Raw genomic sequence first — 27,323 nt, 5'->3', positions numbered from 1 at the left:
AATGCTTGCTATCATCAAAAGTCTAATCCATAATCTCATATTTGCAACACCTAAAGCAAATAAAATCTAGTAGCACCCTTACGGCTTCTAATCTAGCTATAGGGGCAAAATTTTCCTTTAATCTAATTATAAACCTTAGTTACTAATCTTTCCTTATTTATCACTACCATTCCATATTCATTCATTTTACTTTTGAAACCCCACTTCATTAAAACTATACTTTGGTCCTTAAGTCTTTTAACTAGTTCACATATATCATTTCTAACAAATTTATTCTTTTTTTTTTACATTGCTAGGATCCATAATTTATCAACTAAGGCTTAATCTATATTGGTGGTTTCTATTATAGAGATAAATGCAAAATGTCTAACTTCCTTCCTAAGTCCATGCTTAGTTCGAACACCTTCAGTTGGGTCTCCTAAGATAAGTTCTTTAGGATGACTAGATGAGTATCTCCATTTTTAGGCAGGGGCTCCTAAGGTTCAACTACATCTCCTAGGTCAATGGTTAATACTCTTTGAATAACCTTTACTTCTTATTCTTCTTCTGGTTTAGATTCAGAGGTCCTATCTGATTCATCAAACATAATATGGGTAAACTCTTCTACTACCACGGTCCTCTTACTAAAGATTCTATAGACCTTACCTACAAATGAATAACCTAAGAAGACTCCTTCATTAGACTTGGGATCAAATTTTTTTAAGGGGGATTTTCCATTGATTAGGATAAAGCATTTCCACCTAAAAATGTGCAAGTTAGAAAGGTTGGGTGTCCTGCCCTTAAGGAGCTCGTAGGGTATTTTATTTAATTTGGATTTAACATTCACCCTATTTAAAATATAACAAGTAATATTCCCTACTTCTGCCTAAAAAGTATCTATGAAGAGAATATTCAGCTAGCATGACCCTAGCAGCTTCTACTAATTTTCTATTTTTTCTTTCAACTATCCTATTCTGTTGAGGGGTCTTAAGGGTAGAGAAGTTATATTCTATCTCTCTCTCTTAATAGAAAGATTCAAACCTATCATTCTATAACTCTATGCCATGATCACTGTGAATGGTTGAAATTTTACCCTAATTTTCTTTATATCCAAGTAGAGAAGGTTCTAATTCCCTCAAATAATTTAAAGTGAATATAGAATAATCATCTACAATTACAAATCCATATGTCTTCTCTCCTATGCTAGCTATACTAACTAGTCCAAATTGGTCCATATGAAGTATTTCTAGAGGCCTAGAGGTATTGATGTCCTTAATTGAATAAAATAAAGACTTAACTTATTTTCTTAGTTGACAAGCATCATATAGGTGGTCCTTAGTAATGTCTAACTTAGGTTTGCCTCTAATTAGATCTTTTTGGGTGATATTCCTAAGAGTTTTAATGTTTATATAATATAGTTACCTATATCATAGTTAGAAATCATCAATAATAGTTTTCAAACATAGGGGATTATAATATTCTATGTAGTTCAAATCAAGCATGTAAACATTATTTATTTTATTTCCTTCTAAAATTAGGTTTCCATTTAAGCTAATTATGCATTTTGCATAAAGAAACTTTATCAAATCCCTTTGACATAATTGGCTAATGTTAAGTATATTACGCTTAAGGCCATCAACTAATAAATCATTTCAATAATAAACTTATTAGAATTTCCAATTATATATGAGCTAATAACTTTTCTAATGGTATTACCTCCTAACTTAGCCTCCAGTATGATGAACTACTTTAAATCACCCTTCATGTGCCTCAAGTATCCACCATCCATGTACCACATACTCTCACTAGGTCTTTTGTGAGAACACCCCTACAAATTTATTTAAATGTTAAATTTAGGAACCCACTTAACGTGGATTCCGCCTTATGCATTGATGAATAAGATGTTTACATGTTATGCTGTGATGTACGTAATTTTGTCCTCCACACTAGATATGTCCTAAGTGCGGGCTATGTGACCTACCATGCGCAAGAGTAACACCTAACACCAGGAAAAGTGTTCATTAATCTATATGGGTTATGGTGCCTCTTCCTAGAGTTATAAGATGCATGTTGTGTTGATAAATTTTGTCATTATGCTAGAGTAGGTGATGGTTTATGATTTTAAAGTTCATTTATTTTTTCTTGTAGGAATTTATTTACACTTTCTATAATAGTCATTTCTATTTTCATTGTAAACTTACTATCATCTATCTCTATTGCACAACCTCTAATTCATTGAATGAATTTTCTAATTCAACATGATTTATTTTCATGGAATCATGTGCATTAGATAATTTAATATGCTTCTTATTTAATGCATCAAACTCATTAGGTAAAGTCATGTTTTTGCTATCCAAGCTAGAATGTTCATTTATCAAACAAGTATGCTCTTTTTGCAAGGTAGTAAAATTATTATTCAGATTAGCATACATCTTTTTCAGTTTTCTATACGAATCATAAATTTTCTCTAAAATAATAAACTATTAATCATAGGAGAGCTGACATACTTCTTATTGATTTGATTAAACAAGATTATCATTAGCCATAAGACACAGTTTTGTTACCTCCTCCTCTGCTTCTAGTTCCGATGATTTTGACTTGGAGTCGACCCTAAATACCTTATGTCTCCTATTCTTCCCTTTCCTGACTTTAGCCTTTTCTTGACCATTCTCCTTGACTAGGTGAGTTTTCAAGTTGGGTCAGTCTATTCGGAGATGTCCTGGTTTCCTGCATTCAAAATATATATATTATGTCAGATGACGCATTGAAATTTCCTTTGCTTTTACCATTGCTCCACTATTATTGATGGCACATTTGCTTCCTCTTTAAAAAGTTTTTGAACTATAAGGTCATCAACATAATGTCATCCTCCTCCTCTGCTAAAGAACTATCATTATCCAAAATTTTCACTTTCAAAGGCATAATCTTCTCCTTCTTCTTATCACCTGCATCATTTAGTATTTGACTCACATCTTATTCATAGGCAATGAGTGACCCAAGAAAATTATCAATAGAATAAACATTCAAATCTTTTGATTCATTCATTGCAAAATTTTAGCATCATATATACTAGGTAGGCAACATAGGATTTTATGAACTTTTTCAAAATTAGATAGTTCTTTACTCAATGCATGTAGGGATGCCACTATCTATATGAACATAATGTATATTTTTGATGTTGACTCACTAGGTTTCATGCAAAAAAGTTAATAATCATGTAACAACATGTTTAACCTAGAATATTTTACTTCACTAATTCCTTCATATGTAATGCACAGTCTATTCTAGATTTTCTTCCCTGTAGTACAGGTAGATACTCACATATAGTCCTTAGATTTTAAAGCACAAAAAAAGAAATTCAAATACTTAGCATTTAAATGAGCAAATTCTTTATCCTCTTGACTCTATTGAGTATACAGAAGAGAATAACCACTTTGTATCACATACCACATCTTAAAATCAATTGAGGTAAAAATGTAGACATGCAAATTTTTCAGAAATTGAAAGGAATGTTTTCAAATAGTGGTGGACTGGTTATTGAATAACTCTCAACAATATTTTAGTTACCCAATTACACCATTAGATATTTTCTTGATGTTTTTAAAATCAAAATATCAATACCCTCTCTAATACCACTTGAAAGTCCAAGGAGGTTGTGAGACCTCAATGAATTAGCCCGAGGCACACCAAGAGGGGGTGAATTGGTAATTTAAAAATTAATCAATAAAAATATTTATGCAATAATTTTTTTAAAAAATGATTTTGAAACTAATCCAAAAAATTACTCAAAATTATGTAGAAGCATTTGAGAAATAAATTTTTTTTTTAATATATACAAATAATTCTTTTTGCAAGCCACAATTTTTTCTTAATACCGTTGATTCTAACTATTAAAATTTGTATAGTAAATTCAACTTAGAGATAATAGAAAATTAATTTAAAGAAAACTAAATACAAAAGGAAAAAAGTGCACCATAAATTTTTATAGTGGCTTGGTCAATCTTAACCTACTCCACTCTGGATATTGCACTAGTACTAAGTGACACTTCTTTTTTTCCTACTATAAGGTGGAGAAGTCCTTACAAAATTCCTTCTAACAATCCCTGGTGTAGCAAAGTATTAGATGCTATGTCACCCTCCTGGTGATGGAAGCAAATCCCAGCACATTTTTCTCCCTCATATAGAAGGCAAAGAACCTCAGGTTCTTTTTCTCCCTCTTGGATAAGGTAGAGAACCTAGAGGACATAACTTAGAAACCTCTCTCCCAAAAGAAACTTCAAGGACTCACTAGGCCACTGGAGGAATCAAAGTTCAAGCTAACCTGGAGCAACCGAGTGAACCCCTCACACTTCTTCTCCCTTACGATCAACTTAACCTTCTTCTTCCTCTCTCACCCAAGAGCTCTGAAGAAGTATTATCTCTTAGAGTTCCTTTAATAGCCAACAACTCGTCTCCTTGTTAAAGAGATTATTAAAAGATTGCTTAAATATTAGTCTTCAAAAAATTCTAAAAATTCAAGTTGGCCATCTCTATTCGTACAATACTATATGTACTCATACAGTATGATTAGTTCAAGAACTTGACCCGGCTAGTATGATACAAACAATTATTTATATGAACTATTCAAAATTTGCAAACATATCATATCATACGATTATGAGGTTGTCCAATACGATCTATTTAATTTCTCTTTATTCAACTCTACCAATCATCCCATACTATTCTCATCGTACAATGCGGTCAATTTATTTTCCAATATGTCATTTAGTTTGATGTAAATATCATGTAGTATGATTAGTTCAGAAATCACAATTTCATTTGGTACGATTTTTGATACTACCAAATTTTGTCTCTATCAATTGTACAATACAATCAAGATCGTGTAGTACGATATGCTATTATTAATTAAACCATGATTTGATTTACTAATTATGGAGGATAATTTAAGCAAGATTTCAAAATATCGTACAATACGATTAGTTCAAAAATCATTTTTTAAATTTCTTATTTAATTAATCTAGTAGCTAGGGTTTATAGATCAAAATAAATCATACAGTACGATAAGAATCATAAAATACAATCAGTACATGAAAATTAAGGATTCAATTAGCTGTTAAATCATTTTCTGAATAAATGATTGTACGATATGATTAGTTAAAAAAGATTTATCTTAAAATTTTCTCACTACCCCTGTGTGTGTGCGTGCATGATCATCAATTGCAAACACTCCTATGTGGCTAGACTCAAGAAATAGAAAATTATTAGAAAGTTAAAATTACAGACTTTAACTTGACATCATATTCTACCCAAGCTTGAGACTTCGATAATCTTGAGCAGTGTATGATTTCCTTGAAATATTAGTGCACACAAACAAAAAATAATATTCAGTATTCATGCTAGATAAATAAGAAAATTTAATCAATAATATTTTTTATCATCAAAATCACAAGCTAGGGATCATGAATTGCAACATCGGGCTATTGTGTGATATAAGAGCACCCCTTAAACTTAAGAAAAATTATATAGCATGGTGGTGTGGCTTGCAATGCTTTGTGGTGTAGAGTGTTGGCAATTGAAGCGAAGCATAAAATTAAGTTAAAGTGTTATAGAGTTGAGAATGCTCAGGTGGATGAGTGACTTTACTCTTAGAGACAGAATGCAAATGTTGAGATTTAGGCTTTGTTTGAAACAACTTTCTCACTATTTTGTGAAGTTGTTGTGGATAAAGTGATTTTTAAAATTGCTATAGAAAATAGTTCATAGTATAAAATTGTTTTGAAAGCATCGAAAAAAAATAATACAACAACAACAATAGTGACTAAATAAAATTATTGTTGTGATTTGAAAAATATAACAGTAAGAAAACTATTCCAACGAAACCTTAATCTTTGAAGAAATTGATAAAAATAAAAAATGTAGGTTTTTGATGAATAGAAGTATAGGAGTATTTGTTTTATAAATAATTAAAAATTTAATCTTAGGTATGAAATTTCTTAAAAAATAATGTTTTGTATTTTATAATGTACACTTCTTACATACATAAATCAAAATTATGTGCATAATTTGAATGTAGCTCAAATCCCAACTCAAATAAACAATAACTACATACCAATGCACACATTATGTATAATTATAACGTGCCCGTCCGGAATGCGTCCGATTATTGGCAAGAGCGCCACAGGGGGCTGATGCGGCAAACAATTTGAGTAGCATCTCGCTTGCGTACGGATAAATAATTTTCCAGTAAGCGCCGTTATAAGCCAATACCCTAGCCTATCCCTCGGCCCTGGTTCGCCGCATTCGATCGGAGCTTGACGTTGTTCAATAGCCATGGTGAATTTTTGATTTCTCTCTCTTTATGTGGGCAATTTTTGAAAGCATTTCGCTCTTGATACTGTCCATGGTTTTGATATACGTGATTTGTTCTTGCAGGCGGATACCTCGGACGCGGTGGATGTGGGCGGAGCCCAGCCGAAGAAGAGAACGTTTAGGAAATTCTCCTACAGAGGGGTCGATCTAGACCAGCTCCTTGACATGGGCACCGACGAGCTCGTCAAGCTTTTCCCTGCCCGCGCTCGGAGAAGGTTGTCCTCTGTTATTGGTTTCCGCTTATTGATTGCTGCTTTGGTTTCTTGGTTTAGGAATTAATGAATGTGATGCCATTTCTTTGATTTCTAATGCAGGTTTCAGCGTGGTCTTAAGAGGAAGCCCATGGCTCTAATCAAGAAGCTTCGCAAAGCAGTAGGCTATTTTCTACATTTCTTACATCCTGATGCGATCTGTTTGATCCTTGGTTCCTTTACTCTTATTTGTCGGGAAAATTTTTAAAATTAAACTTATTTAATAATTTAATTAGAGGAAATAGGTGGGAAAATTTCAAGTCTTCCCAAAAAGATCAATTCACCCTCCATTGGGGACTTGCCTGCCGGAAGTTGCCCGCAAGGTGGCGACTTTGTGTAGAAAAGCAGGTGTAGAAATGCAGGCCTAAGCTAATGCAAACAGACAGAAGATACAGAGTAGAAGGGAGTAGCTTTCCATTTCAGTGAAATAACACTTGTACAAACGTTTACTGTAGCAGCTGCTTACATATATAGAGGTAAGTGTAGGACACGTGTAAGGCTAGGATTAACAAAGTTTGTTATGAGCTACTAACTATCCTTGTGAACCGAACTGTGTGAGTGTTGTTACTCCAATTGTTTATTATGGATGCTCATCTCTTATCACTCCCCTGCAAACTAAAGATTGAGAGGATTGAATCATTAGTTTGGATATGAGTAGTTGAAATCTTTGAGTAGAAAAGGGTTTTGTAAGAATGTCAACAATTTGGTCTGTTTTTTTTTTTTTTTTTGAATATGTTGTGTTGTGTTGATGGGAACGACGGTGATCTCTCCTGACTGAATGTGATCCTGTATGAAGTGTCAGTCGACGTCAATGTGCTTTCTACGGGCATAGAACACCGGATTGTGGGCAAGGGCAATGGCCGATATGTTCTCACATTTGATGAGGGTCGGTTTACTTGGGGTGATCTAGATATCTGAGAGAATGCGTCTGAGCCAAATGACTTCTGCTACCGCTGCTGCGAGTGATTTGTATTTGGATTCAATCGATGAATGACCAACAGTTTGTTGCTTCTTTACTGTCCAGGAAATGAGGGTGTCATCAAGGTATGCACAGTGGCCTAATGTAGATCGGCGGGTGGCGGGATCAATGGCCCAATCAACGTCTGCGAAGGCGATAAGTTGAAGGTTGGATTTTGAGAGGGGGAAGACCAAAATCTTTTGTGCCTTGGAAGTATCTGAGGAGGTGTTTGAGAATATGGAAGTGTTGGGAAAGAGGTGAATGCAGGTTTTGACTGAGTGTGTTTACTGCAAAATCAATATTGGGGCGGGTGATGGTAATATACTGTAACGAGCCAGTTAGCTGGAGGTAGACAATTGGGTTGGAGGCAAGAATATCAGTGGTTATATTGGCGGGGGGTTTACAATTGGGTTGGAGGAAAGAATATCAGTGGTTATATTGGCGGGGGGTTTGGTGTATGAAGGATTTGAGATGGAATTGCAGTTGGTGAGGCTGACTTGGTGAAGAATGATGTTGATGTAGGAGGTTTGGGAGAGATGGAGATAGCTAGCATTATGTGTGATGTGTATGCCGAGAAAGGTTTGAGGAAAGCCAAGATGTTTTATGGAGAAGTGGTTGTTAAGGGAGGAGATGAGGTGGAGAGATTGTGGATCATTGCTTGTGAGAAGAATATCATCAACATAAATTAAGAGGTATGCTTGGAGATTATTTTGTTGGAAAATAAAGAGAGAGGGGTCGGATTGATTATGATGGAAGCCGAGGGAGAGAAGATGATTGGAGAATGTTTGGAACCATTAGCGGGGTGCTTGTTTGAGACCGTAGAGGGATTTTTGAAGGAGGTAAATGTGGTGAGGGAATTTAGAATCCTCGAATTCTTGAGGTTGTTTCATGTAAACGGTTTCATTGAGGGATCCATGTAGGAATGCATTGGCAATGTCTAGTTGGTGTATAGGCCATGATTTATTGATGGCAATGGAGAGAAGTGTTCGAATGGTGGGGAATTTGGCGACAGGGCTAACCGTTTCGGTGTAGTTAAGGCTGTATTCTTGGCAATGACCTTGTGCAACAACTCGGACCTTGTTTTTGGCAATGGATCCGTTTGGATGTCTTTTGCTTTTGTATGTCCAACGACACCCAAGGATGAGGGCATTGGGTGCAGGAGGTACAATCCGCTAAGTTCCTTGTTGTTGAAGGGAGAGAAATTCATTGGCCATAGCGGTGCTCCAATGAAAGTGTTGGGAGGCTTCTTTGTATGTTGTTGGATCTGGAGGTTTGGAATTGGTGTGATGGTTAAGGTTGAGAATTTGTTTGGGTTTGAGAGATCTCGTCTTGAAGCGGGTGAGCATAGGATGAGAAGAGGGTATTGTAGTTGGAGAGGGTATAGATGGTGGTGGTAAAGAAGGGACTGTGGAGGATTGCGATGGTGTTGGGATATGATTTGTAGTAGGAGGTGTTGCTGTGGAGTATGTAGTTTCTGTGGAAGTGTTGGAGGCGGGCCTTGAAGGTGGTCGGATGAGAGAGGTTGGTAGGAGGAGATGTGTGTTGTTGTGAGTTTAAGGTGTTGAGGGTGGAGGTTGATTGGGTTGGGTGGTGGCAAAGGGAAAGTGGGATTCGTCAAATGTTACATGACAAGAGATGTAAATGCGATCTGAATTGGGTTCAAGGCATTTGTAGCCTTTGTAGGAGCTGGCATAGCACATGAAGATGGATGGTGGAGACTTGAGGGAGAGTTTGTGGCTAGCGTTTGGTGGTAGTAGAGGGTAGCAAGCACATCCGAAGATGCATAGGTGAGAGTATTGGGGTGGGCGGTTGTGAAGTAATTGGTATGGAGATTTGTTTGCTTTCGTGGAGGGCATTAAGTTGATAAGGTATACTGCCATGAGATGGGTATCTAGTCAGAGGTTAAGAGGGAGACTGGTTGTATGTAATAGGGCACGGGTTGTTTCAAGGATACATCTGTGCTTTCGTTCTGCCAGATTGTTCTGCTCGGGAGTATAGGAAAACTAATCTGGTGATTAATACCATGTAGTTTGATATAAGATTAAAATTTTTGGTTTAAGAATTCAGTGCCACCATTGTTGCGAATATGTTTAATAGTGAGAAATAATTGTTTTTCAATAGCTGAGTGAAATGTGGTAAAGATGGAAAATACATCAGATTTAAGCATGGGAGGAAAAACTCAAAGTAAATCCAATAGCATCATCCACAAACAAAATATATAGTATTTGAATCCTTGATTGGAAGAGATTGAGGAGAGACCCCATACATCCATATGTATAAACTCAAGAGGTTTATAGTTGTGAGATTGGATTTAGAGAAGGGTAATTTATGGCCTTTAGAGACCTTACATATAGAGCAGGAGAGAAGAGAAGTAGGTATAGCTAACTCTTGATTATTTTTGGAGATTGCTGAGATGACTAGCGGATGAGGGTGACCAAGCTACCATCGAAGAGAGGATGGAACTGTGGCAGAGAAGGCTTGAGGGAGGCGATGGTGAGTTGAGAGATGATAGAGTCTGTCTCTACAGTGGTCAGATATAAGTGTGAGCTTGGTTTGCAGATCCTTTATGTGAAAACTAGAGGCGTCATATAGAATAGCAAGATTATTGTCTTTGGTTAGTGAAGAAACAAAGAGGGGATTGTGAGACAAATTAGGGAGATGAAGAAGATTGGAGAGAGATATCTTACGAGTTGATGTGGGTAGGGGACCTTGGCCGGAGTGGGATATGGGAATGGTTTTGCCATCGCCGATCGAGCCGTTGTATTCAGATGGCTGGATGAGGTTGTCGAGATTGTTTGTAAGATGGGAAGAGGCTCCGAAGTCCATAATCCAGTTGGTGGTGGGGTTGTAATTTGAAGCAAGTAAGGCGGTTGAAGGTGTACTGTAGTTGGCATTGAACATATGCCAACAGTTGTTGGCTGTATGTCCCCTTTTACCGCATATCTGATAGGTGATGGTTCTTGCAGGGAGCGAAGATGATGGAGGGGAAGGTTGTGATGATTTGGACGAGGACCAGGAAGCGGGGCGGCCGCAGGATGGAAATCTACCACCGGTGCGAGCTCTTCCTCAACTGGTGTAGAGTGTGGCATGAACGTTGGGTTGTGATTGGTTCTTGGAAAGTTCGATGGATAGGTTAATCTCTAAGCTGGGGAGAAGAGAGTAGAGGTCTTCGAGTCTGACAGGGGTTAATGTCATTTTGATGGTCTTGAATGCCTGATATTGTAGAGGAAGTCAATTGAGGGTGTATAACAGAATGTCTTCACTGTCGATGGAACAACCGGCGGTGGCAATGTCGTTGGCCAACGCCTTAATGTTGGTAAGGTATTGAATCACGGTCTGCTGTCCCATAGAGATTTAATGCTGCTCATTCTTGAGTTGTATCACACGTGATCGATTGGTAGCTTGAAGGCATCATTCAAGTGTGCTCCAAATGTCTGCGCAGGTTATGGGAGGATGCTGGCAATGATGGTGGAGCATAAAGAGGCCGCTAGGATCTAGTCTATCAATGTCCAACGGCGGTGTGCCTCTTTCGGTCTAGATGTGCTTGTAGTGTCGAGAATGAGGCGGGGAGGAACAAGTGTAGATTTGCCTAGGAAGGGCGCGTAACTATTCACTATGAATAGTTTAAGAATTTGGGACCGCCAAGTAGAGTAGTTGTTGTTTGATAGCTGAACGGAAACAATCATCTTAATGTTGTCAATGAGAAATTTAAGGGAGGATGGGATGACGATGTCTTCCTGGGTGAGCTCATTGGAGGTGTCGTCGGTGTGTGAGGAAGAGGTGGTAGCCAACCTGGTAACTATTGGGCTGCGAGCCAAAGAGGCTATGATACCATGTAGAAAAGGTGTAGAAATGCATGCCTAAGCTAATGCAAACAGAGAGAATATACATAGTAGAAGGGAGTAGCTTTCCATTTCAGTGAAATAGCACTTGAATAAACGTTTACTGTAACAGTTGCTTATATATATAGAGGTAAGTGTAGGATACGTGTAAGATTAGGATTAACAAAGTTTGTTATGCGCTACTAGCTGTCCTTGTGAACCGTACTGTGTGAGTGTTGTTACTCCTTTTGTTTGTTATGGGTGCTCATCTGTTATTACTTGCCTGCCATGTAGTGGAAGTCGCAACTTCAATTTTTTTTTATTTTTATGTTGGGCTAGCTGTTGGCTGGCCGTTGGGTGACCTCAAGGGAGCTATCCAAACCCACCAATTGCCCACAAATGCTTCCCCATACTCTTATTCCTCTTCTCTTAAGCACGCTTTGGTATTCTTGCAACGAAAAAGCTAGTTTGTTAGAGTTGTTTGTTTCTGTTTAGCCTAAAGAATTTGGATAGTTTTGTTATGTATATTTTTATTTTTGTATGAACAAGTTAGATATTTTTGGGTGTTTATTTTTTAATTTATTTTTTATACGAAGTTGTTTATTTTATTCTGGTTATTTGTTATTTTTATGATATTAATAGTGCAATGTTTTTATTAGCAAATTTTACGAGCATGAAAAATTGATTATTTTATTTCATCTTGGTTTTCAAGTTGAAATAACAAAAATAAATTAGCAAAAAAAAAAGAATATAATTCGATTTGAAATAAAAAAGTAAAAATAATATATAGTACATGAATATATGAACTCTATTGTGAATTAGTTTCGAGTAAATTACATTGTTGATCTACAGAAATGAGTTTCTGTGAAATGATTTAGGAGCTTGACCATGGAGGTGTTCACAAAACGATACTATTTCTTTTCAGAAAAATGGGGTTATCTTGACTCAAATATTGAGCACCATATGTCTAATTTTAGGCCAAAGTTTTTGGTTTATTAAGTAATTTTCACCATTTCAAAAACTGTTTGCATGGTCATGTGTTAGAAGTCATCCTTTATTAATATGGTTTTTGAAACCGATGGATCAAGCATTAATTTTGTATAGAATTTTAGATTTTTATAATTCTCAAATAGAACAGCTTTAGTACAAATGCAACATACTATAATGATTGATTAGATTGATGTTACCATGGGCCAAGGGGTGATTCATTTTTAAAATTTTTGCATAAAATCCAACAGAACTTACACTAAATTGGTCGATGACATTGCTCATTTAATGCTTTGATACAACAGTGGTCTAACCATTTCAAATGAACTCATCCGAAGTATGTTGGTTTCAGGAGCCATTCGATTGATGTCCCACAATAAACGACTTTTAATTAGCTGAAGAATAAAATACTTACGTCCTTGACATATGACATATCAAAGTACACTCAAAACCTGATTTGTCACTTCGTTGTTTATGATGGTTTTGTTGCGATTTGTATGGATGATGATGAAATATCTGACAATATATTAGAGGCTGCTTCCATGACAATTACCTTTACCTATGTCAAGGTTCTGATATTGCAAATCTTGAGTACATAGCTTCGCAGCCATCATTATTTAATTCTCTCTCTGAAGATTAAAGAGCTGTTGCGACACAAACTAATACAATTATTTAAGTTATGTTAAGAGTTAGATAATTCAATATTCATTTCATTTTATACATATCCTGCATGTGGAGTAGTTATGATACAAATAGAGCAAACACCTCTACATAAAAATTTTATTCCAGATTTGAATCAGAGATGAACTTTGCTCGTACTACAAAGGGCTATGAGACAATGGATGGTGGATCAAGAAGTAGTGGTAGTTTCAAAGATAGTGGGCCTGAGGTTTATGTGAATAAAGAGCAGGAAAATACAACTTTTATAGGGCATGAATTAATACAAAATCATGCATTTCTACATAGTGATGTAGCAGATGCCATGACATGCATTAATGCATATATTCACTACTATCACACCTCACGGGAGTGGAACGATAATGTTCCCTTCAGTTGCCCTGTCGTGCACTTAATGACTACTTTGGAAGGATTTATTTCTATCTCATGGGATATATGTTCTTTGCAATCTATAATGACCTGTAGTGTGTAATTAGCGTCTGGTCAATTATTAATAATGTGAAGTATAAGATGATTTACTCTAATAAATATTGCTTAAAAATAGCTTGTGGCCAACATGACTATCATCGAAGCCTTGTAAATGGCGCTTAAACACTTTTAGGAAACATCTTGGAGGGGCATGGAGAATTTCGAGCATATCAGACCATATCATTTTCAACCATCTTGTCATGCTAACTGGACATCGCCAGTGTACTTCTAGTTTCTTTATAGTTTTCATATTCCCCAACATTCGACAATATTTAGATCTTATCGAAGGAGGTAATAAGACATGTGAAAGATGGATTTAATTTCACGGTCTTTTAGATGAAAACTTGGGATGCTAGATGGAAGGCGATCATTGTTATATTTGGAACTAGGGAAGAATCTTATCATTCTCCATTTCGGTTTATGGAGGCCATCTACTCCGTTGTGCCGGTATCTATTGATGTAATACAAAGTAGGCCTTTGAATCAATTTCAACATTTGTTTTAGGCCTTCAGATCATCAATCAATGATTAGAATTATTGTCATCTCATATGGATAAGATATTCTTGTTGGGAAAATTTAAAGGTACGAATCTTAGCATAGTGCAATTGATGCTAACAATGTTCTATTTCCATAGCCTTTGCCATGGTATAGTTCGAATGCGAAGCATTTTGGTGGTGGTGATTTTTAAAGATATAGCAAGCTGAATTGGATTGCATCAAACTTATCTAACACATATGTTTTATCATCATTTGATAATAGTGTTGGTTGAGAGATGGTCGCTGGACATGAACATTTTTAATTTTCCATTTGGTGAGATGAAAGGCATTATATAGCATCAATTGAGTGAAGTAAAAGTTGCCTTAACTTTTCAGATGGGACAGGCTTGCTCCCATATATGTTTGCTCTTTAGATGGCTTCGCTGGACATTTTGTACAAACCTTGAGTTTTAGAGACATATTTGTGCTTATGTTCCATGTATGATTAGATGTCCCTTGCTTTCAGATACATCAGTATGTGAGGTACAATTGCAGTATTTATCATTTTTCAAAAATTTAAAGGGATTGTGAAAATATCTTGCAGAGCGCGGTGTTGGCTCATATTTACAATGAGTTGAAGGAAGCCACGATACCTAGTCAAGTGAACATATCTGGTTGCCTACACGTTGCAAGCTTGGGGTTGGGAATGTTTACATGCATGGTTTAAAATTGCGCAATATGAGGCTCGCCTTGAGGCCCGCCTTTGCGCAATTCCAGTAAAAAACACCTCGTTGCTTACGCCTCGAGTTTTTTTTATGAGGCTTGCGCCTCAACTTGGTTGAGGCCCGCCTCGCCTCACTGGCATGAGGCTTACGCCTCATGCTATATATATTAAAACTTACTTAAATCTTGAAGTAAATGCCCGACATTGGACTCTATAGGAGAGGAGGAAGGGGAGAGATAGTTCATCATAATGATGATTCAAATGAAGAACCCCTTAGTGCTGACAGTGCTGATGACTTATGAGTTCTTATGCGATATGTCATTGCTATTTTTTTTTTTTTTTTGAAATTTGAATTATATGTTAATGAAAAGAATACTGGGATTTGAGAAAGATAGAATTTTGAGTTGAACTATATTTCGTGTTGTCTTATTATTGGGATATTTTGGTTTCACTTCATATCTTATGTTTTTTTATGTTTTATATTATTCACTCATTAGTATATAAAAAAATTATCATTTTGTGTTTACGCAATCTTTTGATTTTGAGGCCTACGCCTCAAAACGCCTTGAGGCTTACGCCTCGCCTCACGAATGAAAAACGCCTCAATACCCGAATACACAATTTTAAATATTGTTTACATGTAGGATGCTGATGTAGAGCGAGGGGGGGGGGTCATGTGAATTTTGAATTTTCAAATTATTTGGAAATGGGAGGGAAGGGGTCGGCCAAAGAGAGAGGGAAAGGGGATAGGGTGTCCAGGTTCAATGAATGTGGAATTTGAATTGATTCTCAATTAATTTCTGATTTATCCAATCTTTAATTGAAGGAATGCTTTCCAAAATTAAGCTAAATGATTTAGGAAAGAATTTGAAATTTCAAATTCGTACGAATTTGAATTCGAAAACTTACCAAAATTAGAACAACTTAATTTAGGAAAGAATAAATTTTACAAGGAAAGGGATTTGATTGAGAGCATTAATTGAGGATAATTAATTAATATGTGAGGGAAAATGGGGGCGGCCAAAGGATGAGGGGGAGAGATGTCCACATACGATGTATGTGGCCCAAGGCATTAAATGAGATTTAATATTAAATCTGTAATTGATTTCAGATTTAGAGGAATTAGGGAAGGTTCCAAAAATAGATTTGTTAATTTGGAAATGATTTGAAATTCAAATTAGGAACTTTCTAAGTTAACAATAGATTAATTTAGGAAGGTAATAAAGAGGCTATTTTGAATTCAAAATTCAAAATTTATGGAGGGAAGAGGCTAGGGGTGAGGTGGTCGGTTAACTATGGAGGTGGAGGGGTTGATGTTTGATCCAAAAGAAAAGTTAACCATAATCAAACAAAATAAAACAAAATGGATGGTGAATGGTGGAGACTAGAGATGAGAGGACGGATAACAAAGAAAAAATAAAATAAAAACGATATAAACCACGAGCCCGGACTCTTCCTGCGGCTGGTGGGTACTACGTTACCCTCCACGAGGTACTTCAATCCACGAGTCCGGATCCATCCTATGGCTGGTGGAAACAAGGTTGTCCTCCCATAAGACTTTTCCTCTCCAGAACTCACACAGAGATCAAGACAAAGGCTCAAATTCTTTTTTTATTTTATTAATAATCCATCATTACATTACACAAGCAAGGGCCTCTATATATAGGCCTAATAAACTAAAACAAGACACAAATGCCCATAGGGCTTGCATAGGACGACCCTCTTAAATAAGGGTAAAAACGGAAAATTCATAATAAAAATAAAATCTACAAATAAAATTTAAGATAACGTGGGACGATGACGGCTGTCGATCTTCAACTCCTCGGATAGGCATGGACGGTTGGATGTCCGCATCATTCTCCCGGGGTGAAAAACAGCTCGACTCCGTCGAGTTCGCGTCCCGAGTGAGCAACCATGCTTTAATACCGAACTGAAGTAAAACTAATTGGAGGGGGGGGGGGTCATGTGAATTTTGAATTTTCAAATTAATTGGAAAAGGGAGAGAAGGGGTCGGTCAAAGAGAGAGGGAAAGGGGATAGGGTGTCCAAGTTCAATGAATGTGGAATTTGAATTGATTCTCAATTAATTTCTGATTTACCCAATCTTTAGTTGAAGGAAGGTTTTCCAAAATTAAGCTAAATGATTTAGGAAAGAATTTGAATTTCGAAAACTTACCAAAATTAGAACAACTTAATTTTGAAAAGAATAAATTTTATGGGAAAGGGATTTGATTGAGAGCATTAATTGAAGAGAATTAATTAATATGTGAGGGAAAATGGGGGCGGCCAAAGGAGGAGGGGGAGAGATGTCCACATACGATGTATGTGGCCCAAGGCATTAAATGAGATTTGATATTAAATCTGAAATTGATTTCAGATTTAGAGGAATTAGGGGAAGGTTCCAAAAATAGATTTTTTAATTCAGAAATGATTTGAAATTCAAATATCTTTGAATTCAAATTAGAAACTTTTCAAGTTAACAATAGATTAATTTAGGAAGGTAATAAAGAGGCTATTTTGAATTCAAAATTCAAAATTTGTGGAGGTAAGAGGCTAGGGGTGAGGTAGTCGTCCGGCTATGGAGATGGAGGGGTTGATGTTTGATCCAAAAGAAAAGTGAGCCAAAATCAAACAAAATAAAACAAAAATGGACGGTGAATGGTGGAGACTAGAGATGAGAGGATGGAGAACAAAGAAAAAAATAAAATAAAAATGATACAAACCACGAGCCTGGACTCTTCTTGCGGCTGGTAGTTACTACGTTGCCCTCCACGAGCCCGGATCCATCTTGCGGCTAGTGGAAACAAAGTTATCCTCCCATAGGACTTTTCCTCTCCAAAACTCACACAGAGATCAAGACAAAGGCTCCAATTCTTTTTTTTATTAATAATCCATCATTACATTACACAAGTAAGGGCCTCTATATATAGGCTAAGAAACTAAAATAAGACACATGCCCTTAGGGCTTGCATAGGATGACCCTCTTAAGTAAGGGTAAAAATGAAAAATTCATAATAAAAATAAAAATTAGAAATAAAATTTAAGATAACGTGGGACGATGACGACCGTCAATCTTCAGCTCCTCGGATAGGCATGAATGGTTGGATGTCCACATTAGATGGCCAAAATTACATGTTCCTTGTCTAAAGGATTTTGAGGGCTAGAGCTTGGATTTTAGATATGCTAACAATACTTTTATTACTTCTTCCATTTTATGTATTTATCATATCTTATAAAACATTGGTGGAATGAGCACAAAATTAGAAATATACTTGCTAGGGACATTCAAACCATTATGGACTGTTTGACAATAGGATTTAACATCATTTATGTAGGATTTGAGGAAGATTTTTCCTAAATCTTGCCAAACGATATTTGATTACTTGGTACATCTCATGGTGGAATAAATCTTCCGTTTCCCTCTTTGTTATAAATCTCAAATTTACTAAATCCTAAAGTTTGTCGGATTTACGGGATTTGGCTGAACAAGCACACAAAAGGGAGAAAGATAATCACCTTCACAGCGAACAAACTCTTGTCGAGTTTTGATCCAACAGGAGAACGTCATCGAAATGTCGTGACTTTCGATCTTACAAGAAGGGAACGTCTTTAGAGTCGAATAAGTAAATTGTTTAAACAAAGTTGAACAACGAAGAGAGGAGCCGAAGAAGTGACTTTTGTAAAACTCTATCTCAGGTGAAGTAATGATGTCGAACAACAACAATGAAATAGATAAGAGGAAAAGCAAACCCTAGACGCCTTCTAAACTATTGGGAAGAAAAAAAAAAGAAATTAAATTAATTCCTATTTTCTTAATTAGAAATTAATCTAATAATTTAAATAATATAATTAAAATTATAAATAATTATTTATAGAATTAGATATATAAATTATAATTAAATAATTTGTTAGTAATAGAAAACTTAAATAAATAAATAAATATTAGTATTTAAAATTTAATCAAAATACTACTTTAAATATTTAATTAATTTATTAATAGTATAAGTAGTAATTAAATGATTAGTTATTTCAAATTAGATTTAATAAGTAATTCTTATTTACAATACTAATTAAATTTGAGTTTTTATTGAACTAATTGTCCTATGTCTTGGATTACATTGCAAAATAGTTTCACTAGATTTAGCAGCTATCTTGCTTAATAGTTTTCAGGATTTAACACACTCAGAATTTACGAAATCCGAATTTATATGATTTACTAAATCTTACTAGAGTTAAATCCTATTTGTTGCTAAATAGGCCCATAGGGCTGAGATTGATGACCTTTTAGAAAGCCAAGTATGAAATGATATAAATTCCTATGATTGAGCCACATTCAACTTATATCCTTTAAATTTTAGGTTATTTGGTAACTTTATGATCATTAGATTTTGATTTGAGTTGCAAACAGATGTCTTGGTGGTTAGAGAATCTACCAGAATCATGCTCCACTCATTAGCTGGCATCGAGTGGAGTGACACTCAACATATCATGTGATAAGATTGTTTGGTGATTAGAAGTGGATCGACATGGATCCAGTACAGTAAGGCTTCACTCGGGCAGATGAATAGGGAAAAGTATATATTGACTAGGTGGAGTACCTCCAAAAATATATTCAGTTATAGGAGAGCAAGCATGCCCTTGTAGTTTAGCATTAGCAGAGCATGTAGATGGGCAAAGCTGATAGGTGGTATTTGCTCTAGCGCAAATCTTAGGCTTATACTTGGTAAGAGCTTTCTATGAGTCAACATATTATCCAAGATCAACGAATTGAAAGATAATTGTTAGTAACATCTTTTGTTGATTTATTTTTATTAGTTCAACTAACATTCTACTGCCTTCTCTTAGTAACAATATTTATTTTTCCTAGATAATTTGGAGGTTTTACAGCTGATGTTTGACCGTGACTAGGACACAACATCACAAGCGGCCATTAACAAGTTCGATATACTATGTAGTGATGAGAGATACAACATGCATGTTATAAATGACATTGGGGGAGAAGGTAGTTGTTAAGAAGAGTAGCTATTGATGGTTAGGGGTGTTGGTCCATCACTTCACATAGATCCTGATCTAACCACAAGCTCACCTGCTTTTGGGCCCCGCTCAGCGTTGCAGTTACATTTTCACATGGTCCATTTAGCTTTATGGAATCACTGTATGGTTTGCCATGTTCTCCTTTTAACCTGCATATGATGGTTTGGAGGGATTATTTACAACTTAGTAGTATATGTTGTTCATTCCTATTCAGTATTTTGGTTCTCCAACATTCTTGTTGAGACCTAGAGTAGTCCCATCCAGGTCACCATACACAGGGTCGTATTGGATGCCTTCTCATATTCCACAATAACAGCCACAGCCATCGACACAGATTAGTTAGGTTACACGGCTTCAACAGTAGGAACATGAAGATGAATCAGGTTCACAAAATCAACTTTGCATTAGGTTGGTCTATGGTCCCCAGCTTTACACACCAGACTGATGTTATGCCTCCTTGACGACACAGGACTTCTTTTTTAGTATACACATGTATTGCTTGCAGTATAATTAATACTTTTATGTTACTTTATTCTTTTTAGAGATGATGAATTTATTGTGATGTTCTACTATTTTTGTCTTCTTTGAATAGCTCTATGTAAAGAAAATTATCTCGTTGGTATATATTGTATTGGAAATAACTACACATTTCATAAAGATGATGGGGAGCCAAATTAGTATAAAGTACCGCCTACAATTATTCTCAAACAACAAAATTTTACAAAACTTCACTTATAATGAATGCACTATATTAGGCTATTTAATTCTATAACCACATAGAGATTAATGAAAAAACTAATGTTTCATCTGAACAAATATTTAAAATATACACAACATTCCTTTGTTGGCAACTATTTGCCATTCAGCTTTAGTATTTCTTTCATTGAGCAACTTATGCATGCGAGATTAGACGTTGGACAGCATAAGATGTAATAATCAAGTTGTTGTGTATCTCTTGGGAGTCTAAACCAGATAAAAATATTTTCTTCTTAACATTCCATTATAATTTATTGTTGATTTATAAATTTGTTATATAACTCTAATATATCCGTTCTCAGTGGAATTCTATTGATGAGATAGTATGACATCTAAGTTTACTTTGTGCTTATTATCATCCTCTATCTTAACGTCTAATTTCTCATGCAAAACCTCATAACGTTTCATTTAAAGTGAAGATCGACTAAATAGCGATCCATCTCTACAAATCTTTTTTCTACAAGCTTCCATTTGGCGCTATTTTGAAATTCTCCTACTTTGTTATTGCGCATCCTCATGACATCAGTATGTAATCATTATAAAAATTCATCTCGTTCTGATGTTCATAAATGCATGCAATATCTATATGCATCGATGGACTTCACCTGCAACTTTAGGGAAGGATTGGATGACCCTGCTACGTATTCTCTTAGCCACAGACTCCCTCACTCCAACAATGCTTTTGTATATGTTTCATTAATTCTTTTTTAAAAATGGCTACCCATCCTTAAGAATTATTATGAACTTAATCGGCTTGTTTTTTTATTAATTAAAAGAGAATTTATGAATGATCTGTGAAAGCATCATTAGTTGCCTGATTCTAATACCTTGGCTGACAAAAAGCCTTGCCCGAATTGATATCTTTTTAAAATTTATATTCCCCCCACCCCTACCCTTTTCCTCTTATTAAATTATTAAATAAGTCTTATTTTAAAATTTTACCCTTGTTCAAAACTAATCAATAAACAACGACCACATAACTAGATTCAGTCCTGTATTTATGCTGTTAGGCTTGATTTCGACCTTTAATGGTTTGCAAACCGTTTAGTGATTGATTGTTCTATCAACATTTGGCATCCACCCTTTCATAATTATCTCCCAACATTTCATAACCATTTTCCACTTTCATCCTCCTTAAATGCTAATTTCAAGATTGGGATATTGGTACAACACATAGGCATGATAGATGATGTTTTTTTTGAAAAGGTATATGACATGCACTTCCACGCTCTTAAATTTCATAACATATAGAAGAATGTCATTCACATATGATACTTTAAAACCAATTAGAAAATAATAAAAGTCTGATAGACCGGTACAATTGGCTCAAAACCAGGGCCGGCTCCTAGTTTATTTTAGGCGAACTAAGGAGCTGCCAGCCCCCTTGTGGGGCCCATGCCTGGATGACAAATTCTAATTGGAGGGGGCAATTTAGGAGGTTAATTCTTATGGGAAGGGCTGTTTAGTAATTATGCTTTTATTTGTATTCTTTGAGTAAGAGGGCAAGGGTTAGGGTTATGGTTATTTGATATTTTGTTGTTTTTGAGTTTTCTCTTAGATGTTTTGGGCTTCTAGCCGCTGGCTAGAGATTGAGAGAGCCGGATCTTCCTCTCGAATTGAAGATTCATTGTATCTTGCTTGTTTTCTTCTACTTTTCATCTATTATCAAGTTTTCCTAGTGTTTTGTCAATGGATTTATCTCAAAATCTACTTGAATCTTGCTGAAAATTCTAAATTTCAGCCAAGGTTTTCTTGATTCCTTCACTTGTTTCCTATCAAATTGGTATCATAGCACTTTGGGAGGAAAAACAATTTTTCATTACTGTTTTTGTAATTGGAACCTAGATCCAATTAATGACATCAAAGAGATGGATGTGTTGGAAGGCGAAATGGAACAACTCATTGCTGGAGTAGAGGAAAAATATTCTAGGGTGGAGGTAAGACTCTCGGCCATCGAGAACCGCTTCAGGAACTTTGAAGAGATAATGAAAAAGATGCTTGAGATGCATTGAAAAGCATCACTGGTGATTCCTAGGGTGGAACCACGAGGAAAGGAGATCCAGGAGGATGACGATGAATTGGAAAGTATTTTCCATTGAGGTCTGTCACATGGAGCCTTGTTGGTGGCCGGGTCAGGTTATTTCGATGAGAGGACAACAAGGAGGAAGGAAGTTGACCCTTCTGGGAGATTATCCGGGCATGGGGAGAGGTTGAATGGAAAGGGGCATGGTTGGGGATGAAACCAATAGGGTATGGATGTGAGGGGCCAAGGAAACTAAAGATGGAGACAGGTAGAGGTTTGTGTAGGGGAATGGTTTTGACCATACAGGGGATCCATGTGAGGGAGGATTTTCTCCCATTGAAGCTGGGGAACATTGATATCATCTTGGAAATGAGATGGCTGCAGACATTGGAGGATACCAATTTGAATTGGGGGATGTTGACAATGGATTTGATAGTGGAAGGGAAAAGGATGTTGATTTTAGGGGATGCAAAACTCTCCAAAGTCATGGTGTCACTAAAAACCATGGTAAGGACCATACAAGAGGTGGGAGGAGGATTTCTGGTGGAGCTATAGAGCTTGGAGTGGATCATAGGGGAGGAAGGAGGGGACATCCCTCTTTCCGTATAGCCAGTTCTACAGCTGTTCTGGAAGATTTTCCCGTCATCTCAGAGATTGCCACCACAGAGAGGACATGAGCATGCCATTACACTGAGGGAGGGGGTTCACTGATCAGTGTCAGATCTTATCATTACCCCCAGATCCAGAAGGATGAGATTGAGAAGATAATCCAAGAGATGTTGGAGGCAGGGATCATCAGACCGAGCGTGAGTCCTTTCTCTAGCCTAGTTTTACTGGTCAAGAAGAAGGATGTAAGTTGGATATTTTGCATGGACTACCAGGCCCTGAATAATAAGACAGTGTCAGCCAAGTTTTTTTACTTCAGTGATTGATGAATTATTATATGAGCTTTGTAGAGATGCAATATTCACGAAGGTAAAACTGAAGTCCGAATACCATCAGATCCGGATTAGAGAAGAGTATGTTCCGAAGATAGCTTTCAAGACACACGATGGACACTATGAGTTCTTGGTGATGTCGTTTGGTCTCACCAATGCCCCTATTACTTTTCAGTCCCCTATGAACAAGATGTTCCAACCTTATCTTAGGAAGTTTGTTTTGGTTTTCTTTGATGACATCTTGGTGTATAGCAAGTCCATTGAGGAGCATTTCGAGCATCTAAGGATGGTCTTAGAGGGGTTGCAAAAGCACCAGCTGAGGGACAATATGAAGGAAGTGCTATTTTTCCTAAGCAAGTGTGGAGTATTTGGGGCATGTGGTATCCCTGGAAGGGATGGCTGCTAATCAGGCCGAAATCAAGGCAAGGCTTAAATGGCCTTTGTCTAGGAACCTAATGGAGCCAAGGGTTTCCTAGGATTGACGGGTTACTGATAGTTTCATGTGTGGAGAGCAAGCCACATAGACCTTTGAGATATTGAAGATCGCCATGACCACGGTTCCGGTCCTAGCACTACCTGATTTCAGCTATATGCTCGTGGTAGAGATTGATGTCTTAGGATATGGGTTAGGGTTAGTACTCGTGTAAAATCACAGACCTATAGCCTACTTCAACCAGGTGTTGACAGTCAGAGCTGGACTGAAGTCAGTCTATGAGAGGAAGTTTGATGGCCATTGTATTGGCTATTCAGAAGTGGCAGCCGTACTTGTTTGGCCGGCATTTCATCGTCAGGATTGACCAGTTGAGCTTGAAGTACTTACTGGAGTAGAGGATGGTGATCGAGGAACATCAAATATGGCTGTCAAAGTTATTGGGCTATGATTTTGAGATCTAATATAGACCAGCACTGGAGAATAAGGTGATTGATGCCTTATCGAGATGCGTAAGTGAGCTCCAGGAGATAGCTATTTCTATACCGTTGATGTTGGATTGGGGGGCTATTAAAGAAGAAAGTGCACAGAACAATGAGTTGAGAAAGATCAGTGAAGATCTGTTGAAGGATGAGATTAGCCATCTTGGCTATTCAGTAGATGGGGAGAGACTTTTATATCAGGGAAGGTTTGTGCTGCCTCAAACTTTAATTTATATTCCGCACTTATTATAGGAGTTCCACGGGAGCGTTGTTGGGGGTCACACTAGTGTACATAAGACATACATGAGACTTGTTGCTGAATTATATTGGAAGGGGATACACAAGGATGTAGAGGAGATGGTGGCTAGGTGTGAGATTTACCTGAGGAACAAGTATATGGCTATGGTTTCGGGAGGGCTACTATATCCTTTAGAACTTCTTGGTACAGTGTGGGAAGATGTCTCCACTCTCTATGGATTTCATAGACAGACCATCCGATTGGAGGGTTTACAATTATCCTGGTGGTGGTGGACAACATTTCATTCTTCCACGACACCTGTAAACGACAGTAACAGTGGCATCGACTTTCATCAAGGAGGTGGTCAGATTACATGGGATACCAGAGTCTATAGTGTCAGATCTAGATAAGGTGTTCTTCAGTCACTTTTGGAGAGAGTTGTTCAGGTTGCATGGGACCGTGCTAAAAATGAGCACTGCTTTCTACCCTTAGACTGATGGGCAAATGGAGGTGGTCAACAACAGCTTGGAGACATATCTGCGATGCTTCACTTCAGAGAGACCTTGGTTGTGGGCTAAGTGGCTGGAGTGGGCAGAATAATGGTACAACATTTCGTACCATTTGGTGTCCCAGATGACTTCTTTCAAAGTGTTGTATGGCAGGGATCCGCCTCACTTGGTGCACTTTGGACATAGTAGCACATCAGTCTTTTCAGTTGAGCAGTACTTGAAAGAGAGGGATAAGATACTAGAGGAACTGAAAAAAACATTGTTGAGAGCTTAGCAGATTATGAAAAGGCAGGCCAATGGGCACAATAAGGACATTCAATTTGAGGTAGGGGATAGGATGTATTTGAAGCTTCGTCCCTATTGGCGGTAGATAGTGTAAAGTAGGAGGAATGTGAAGCTGGCTTAATGGTACTTTGGCCCTTTTGAGATAGAGAAGAGGATCAGAGTAGTGACATATCGACTTAAGCTAACTCCGACTGCGACCATACATCCGGTATTCCATGTGTCACAGTCGAGTCATTGCAGAGTTACCCGTGACACTAATAGAGGACTTGGAGGTGGTGTTGGAACCCCTGAAGTTGGTAGGAGTACGACAAGGGGAGGGAGGAAGTAAGGAAGTGCTTATTAAGTCAAAAAACCAACCCGATTATGAGGCTACCTTGGAGCCGTATGAGCAGATGAAACATCAACTTTCGTCCTTCCATCTTCAGGACAAGGTGGTTCTTGGGAGAAGGGGGGGGGGGGGGGGGGGGGGTAGTATTTATAGACCAATCCAAGATGGATCGGCCCAGTTGGCCCAAAACAAGGGCCTGCTCTTGGTTTGTTCTAGCCGGACTATAGGAGATGCTGGCCCCCTTTTGGGGCCATGCCTTGATGCAAATCCAAATTGGAGGGGGCGGTTTAGGGGGGAAATTAGTTTGTGAAGGGATAATTAGTAATTATGCTTTTATTTGTATCCTTTAAATAAGGGGACAAGGTTTAGGGTTAGGGTTATGTGATGTTTTGCTGTTTTTAAGTTTTCTCTTAGGTGTTTTGAGCTCTAGCTGCTGGCTAGAGATTGGGAGAGCTGGATGTCCCTCTCGAATTGAAGATTCATTGTATCTTTGCTTATTTTCTTCTACTTTTCATCTATTATCAAGTTTTCCTAGTATTTTGCCAAGGGATTTATCTCAAAATCTGAAATCTTGCTGAAATTCTAAATTTCAGCCAAGGTTTTCTCAATTCCTGCACTTGTTTTCTATTGAAGTTCTAATTCTCGTTATTCTATCAATTGTCTAAATCTAGTTTGATTAATAATAGTTTTTGGTAATTATAGTGCTATAGATTGTTTGAAGGGTTTGAGAGATGCTCACAATATGCGGGCAAGTGCCCATGAAGTGTTCGAAAGGTGAATAGTAATTGTCAGATAAAATTAATAACGAGACACACCAATGTGTCATGTTTGACATGGTGTCAGACATAATGTCCCGCATAAGGCAATGACCCGATAGAAACTGTTTGTGCTTCCTTCCCTTTCTGGCAAACACTCTTTCAATCACTGCACTTCCATGCACTCTTTTAAATATCTGCTTTTTCTTGCACCCTAAACAAGAAGATGCCTGATTCTAAGACCTTGATCCCTATAAAACTGATACTTTGAAGTCTTTAAAGCTATCTTTCGTGAACTGCCACCTTGGATGCCGTTTGTTTTTGTCACCAGTGCTCTCATTGGATGTACCTACTTAAGGAAGATGAACAAAATAGCATTTAAGATATTTAGGTTGAGTTGACGTGTACTCTTCTTTTAAAGAAAGGACTTAAACATGGTTGTTCCATATTCCATGAACCAAAGTGCAATTTAATGAAAACATTTATGCAATTGTTAATTTGCTTAATAAAAATAATCTACTGAACTTGTCTCATTCATGGCTGAAGTAATGTAATTTATGAACCTCAATTTAATCTATTGAAGGCTATATTCTTACATGTAACTGATACGGCAGCAGGATCGAGAAATTTCGACCTCTTTTGTGGGGGCTCAATAAGAAATTAATTCATTATGTTAGGAAATGAATTAAAGAGAGGATTAATTAGAAAAAGATTTCTTGATTGAATTCATATTAAAGAGGGGTATATTTCTTAATTGAATTCAAATTAAATGTGTAAATTAATAGGGAAATCTATTTTGGAGGGAATTTGAAAGCTTATTTAAGGAGAGGTCTAG

The 27,323-nt window shown here is 36.9% G+C and overlaps 1 protein-coding gene across 1 annotated transcript in view; it reads left to right on the top strand.

Annotated features, from left to right (window-relative positions):
* Positions 1 to 6,151: 6,151 nt before the first annotated feature.
* Positions 6,152 to 27,323, top strand: part of LOC110110192 (40S ribosomal protein S15) — a 31,110-nt gene continuing 9,938 nt past the window's right edge. Inside the window, exons 1-3 of the mRNA XM_020841572.2 lie at positions 6,152 to 6,312; positions 6,412 to 6,563; positions 6,663 to 6,720. Coding sequence (XP_020697231.1) covers positions 6,310 to 6,312; positions 6,412 to 6,563; positions 6,663 to 6,720 — 213 coding nt within the window. The 5' untranslated portion in view covers positions 6,152 to 6,309. The remainder of the gene's footprint in view (positions 6,313 to 6,411; positions 6,564 to 6,662; positions 6,721 to 27,323) is intronic.

Source organism: Dendrobium catenatum, unplaced genomic scaffold (genome assembly GCF_001605985.2).
Source record: "Dendrobium catenatum unplaced genomic scaffold, ASM160598v2 fragScaff_scaffold_390, whole genome shotgun sequence".
NCBI lineage: Eukaryota > Viridiplantae > Streptophyta > Magnoliopsida > Asparagales > Orchidaceae > Dendrobium > Dendrobium catenatum.
The sequence above is the reverse complement of the archived record's forward strand: the minus strand, read 5'-3'. Positions and strand labels throughout refer to the sequence as shown.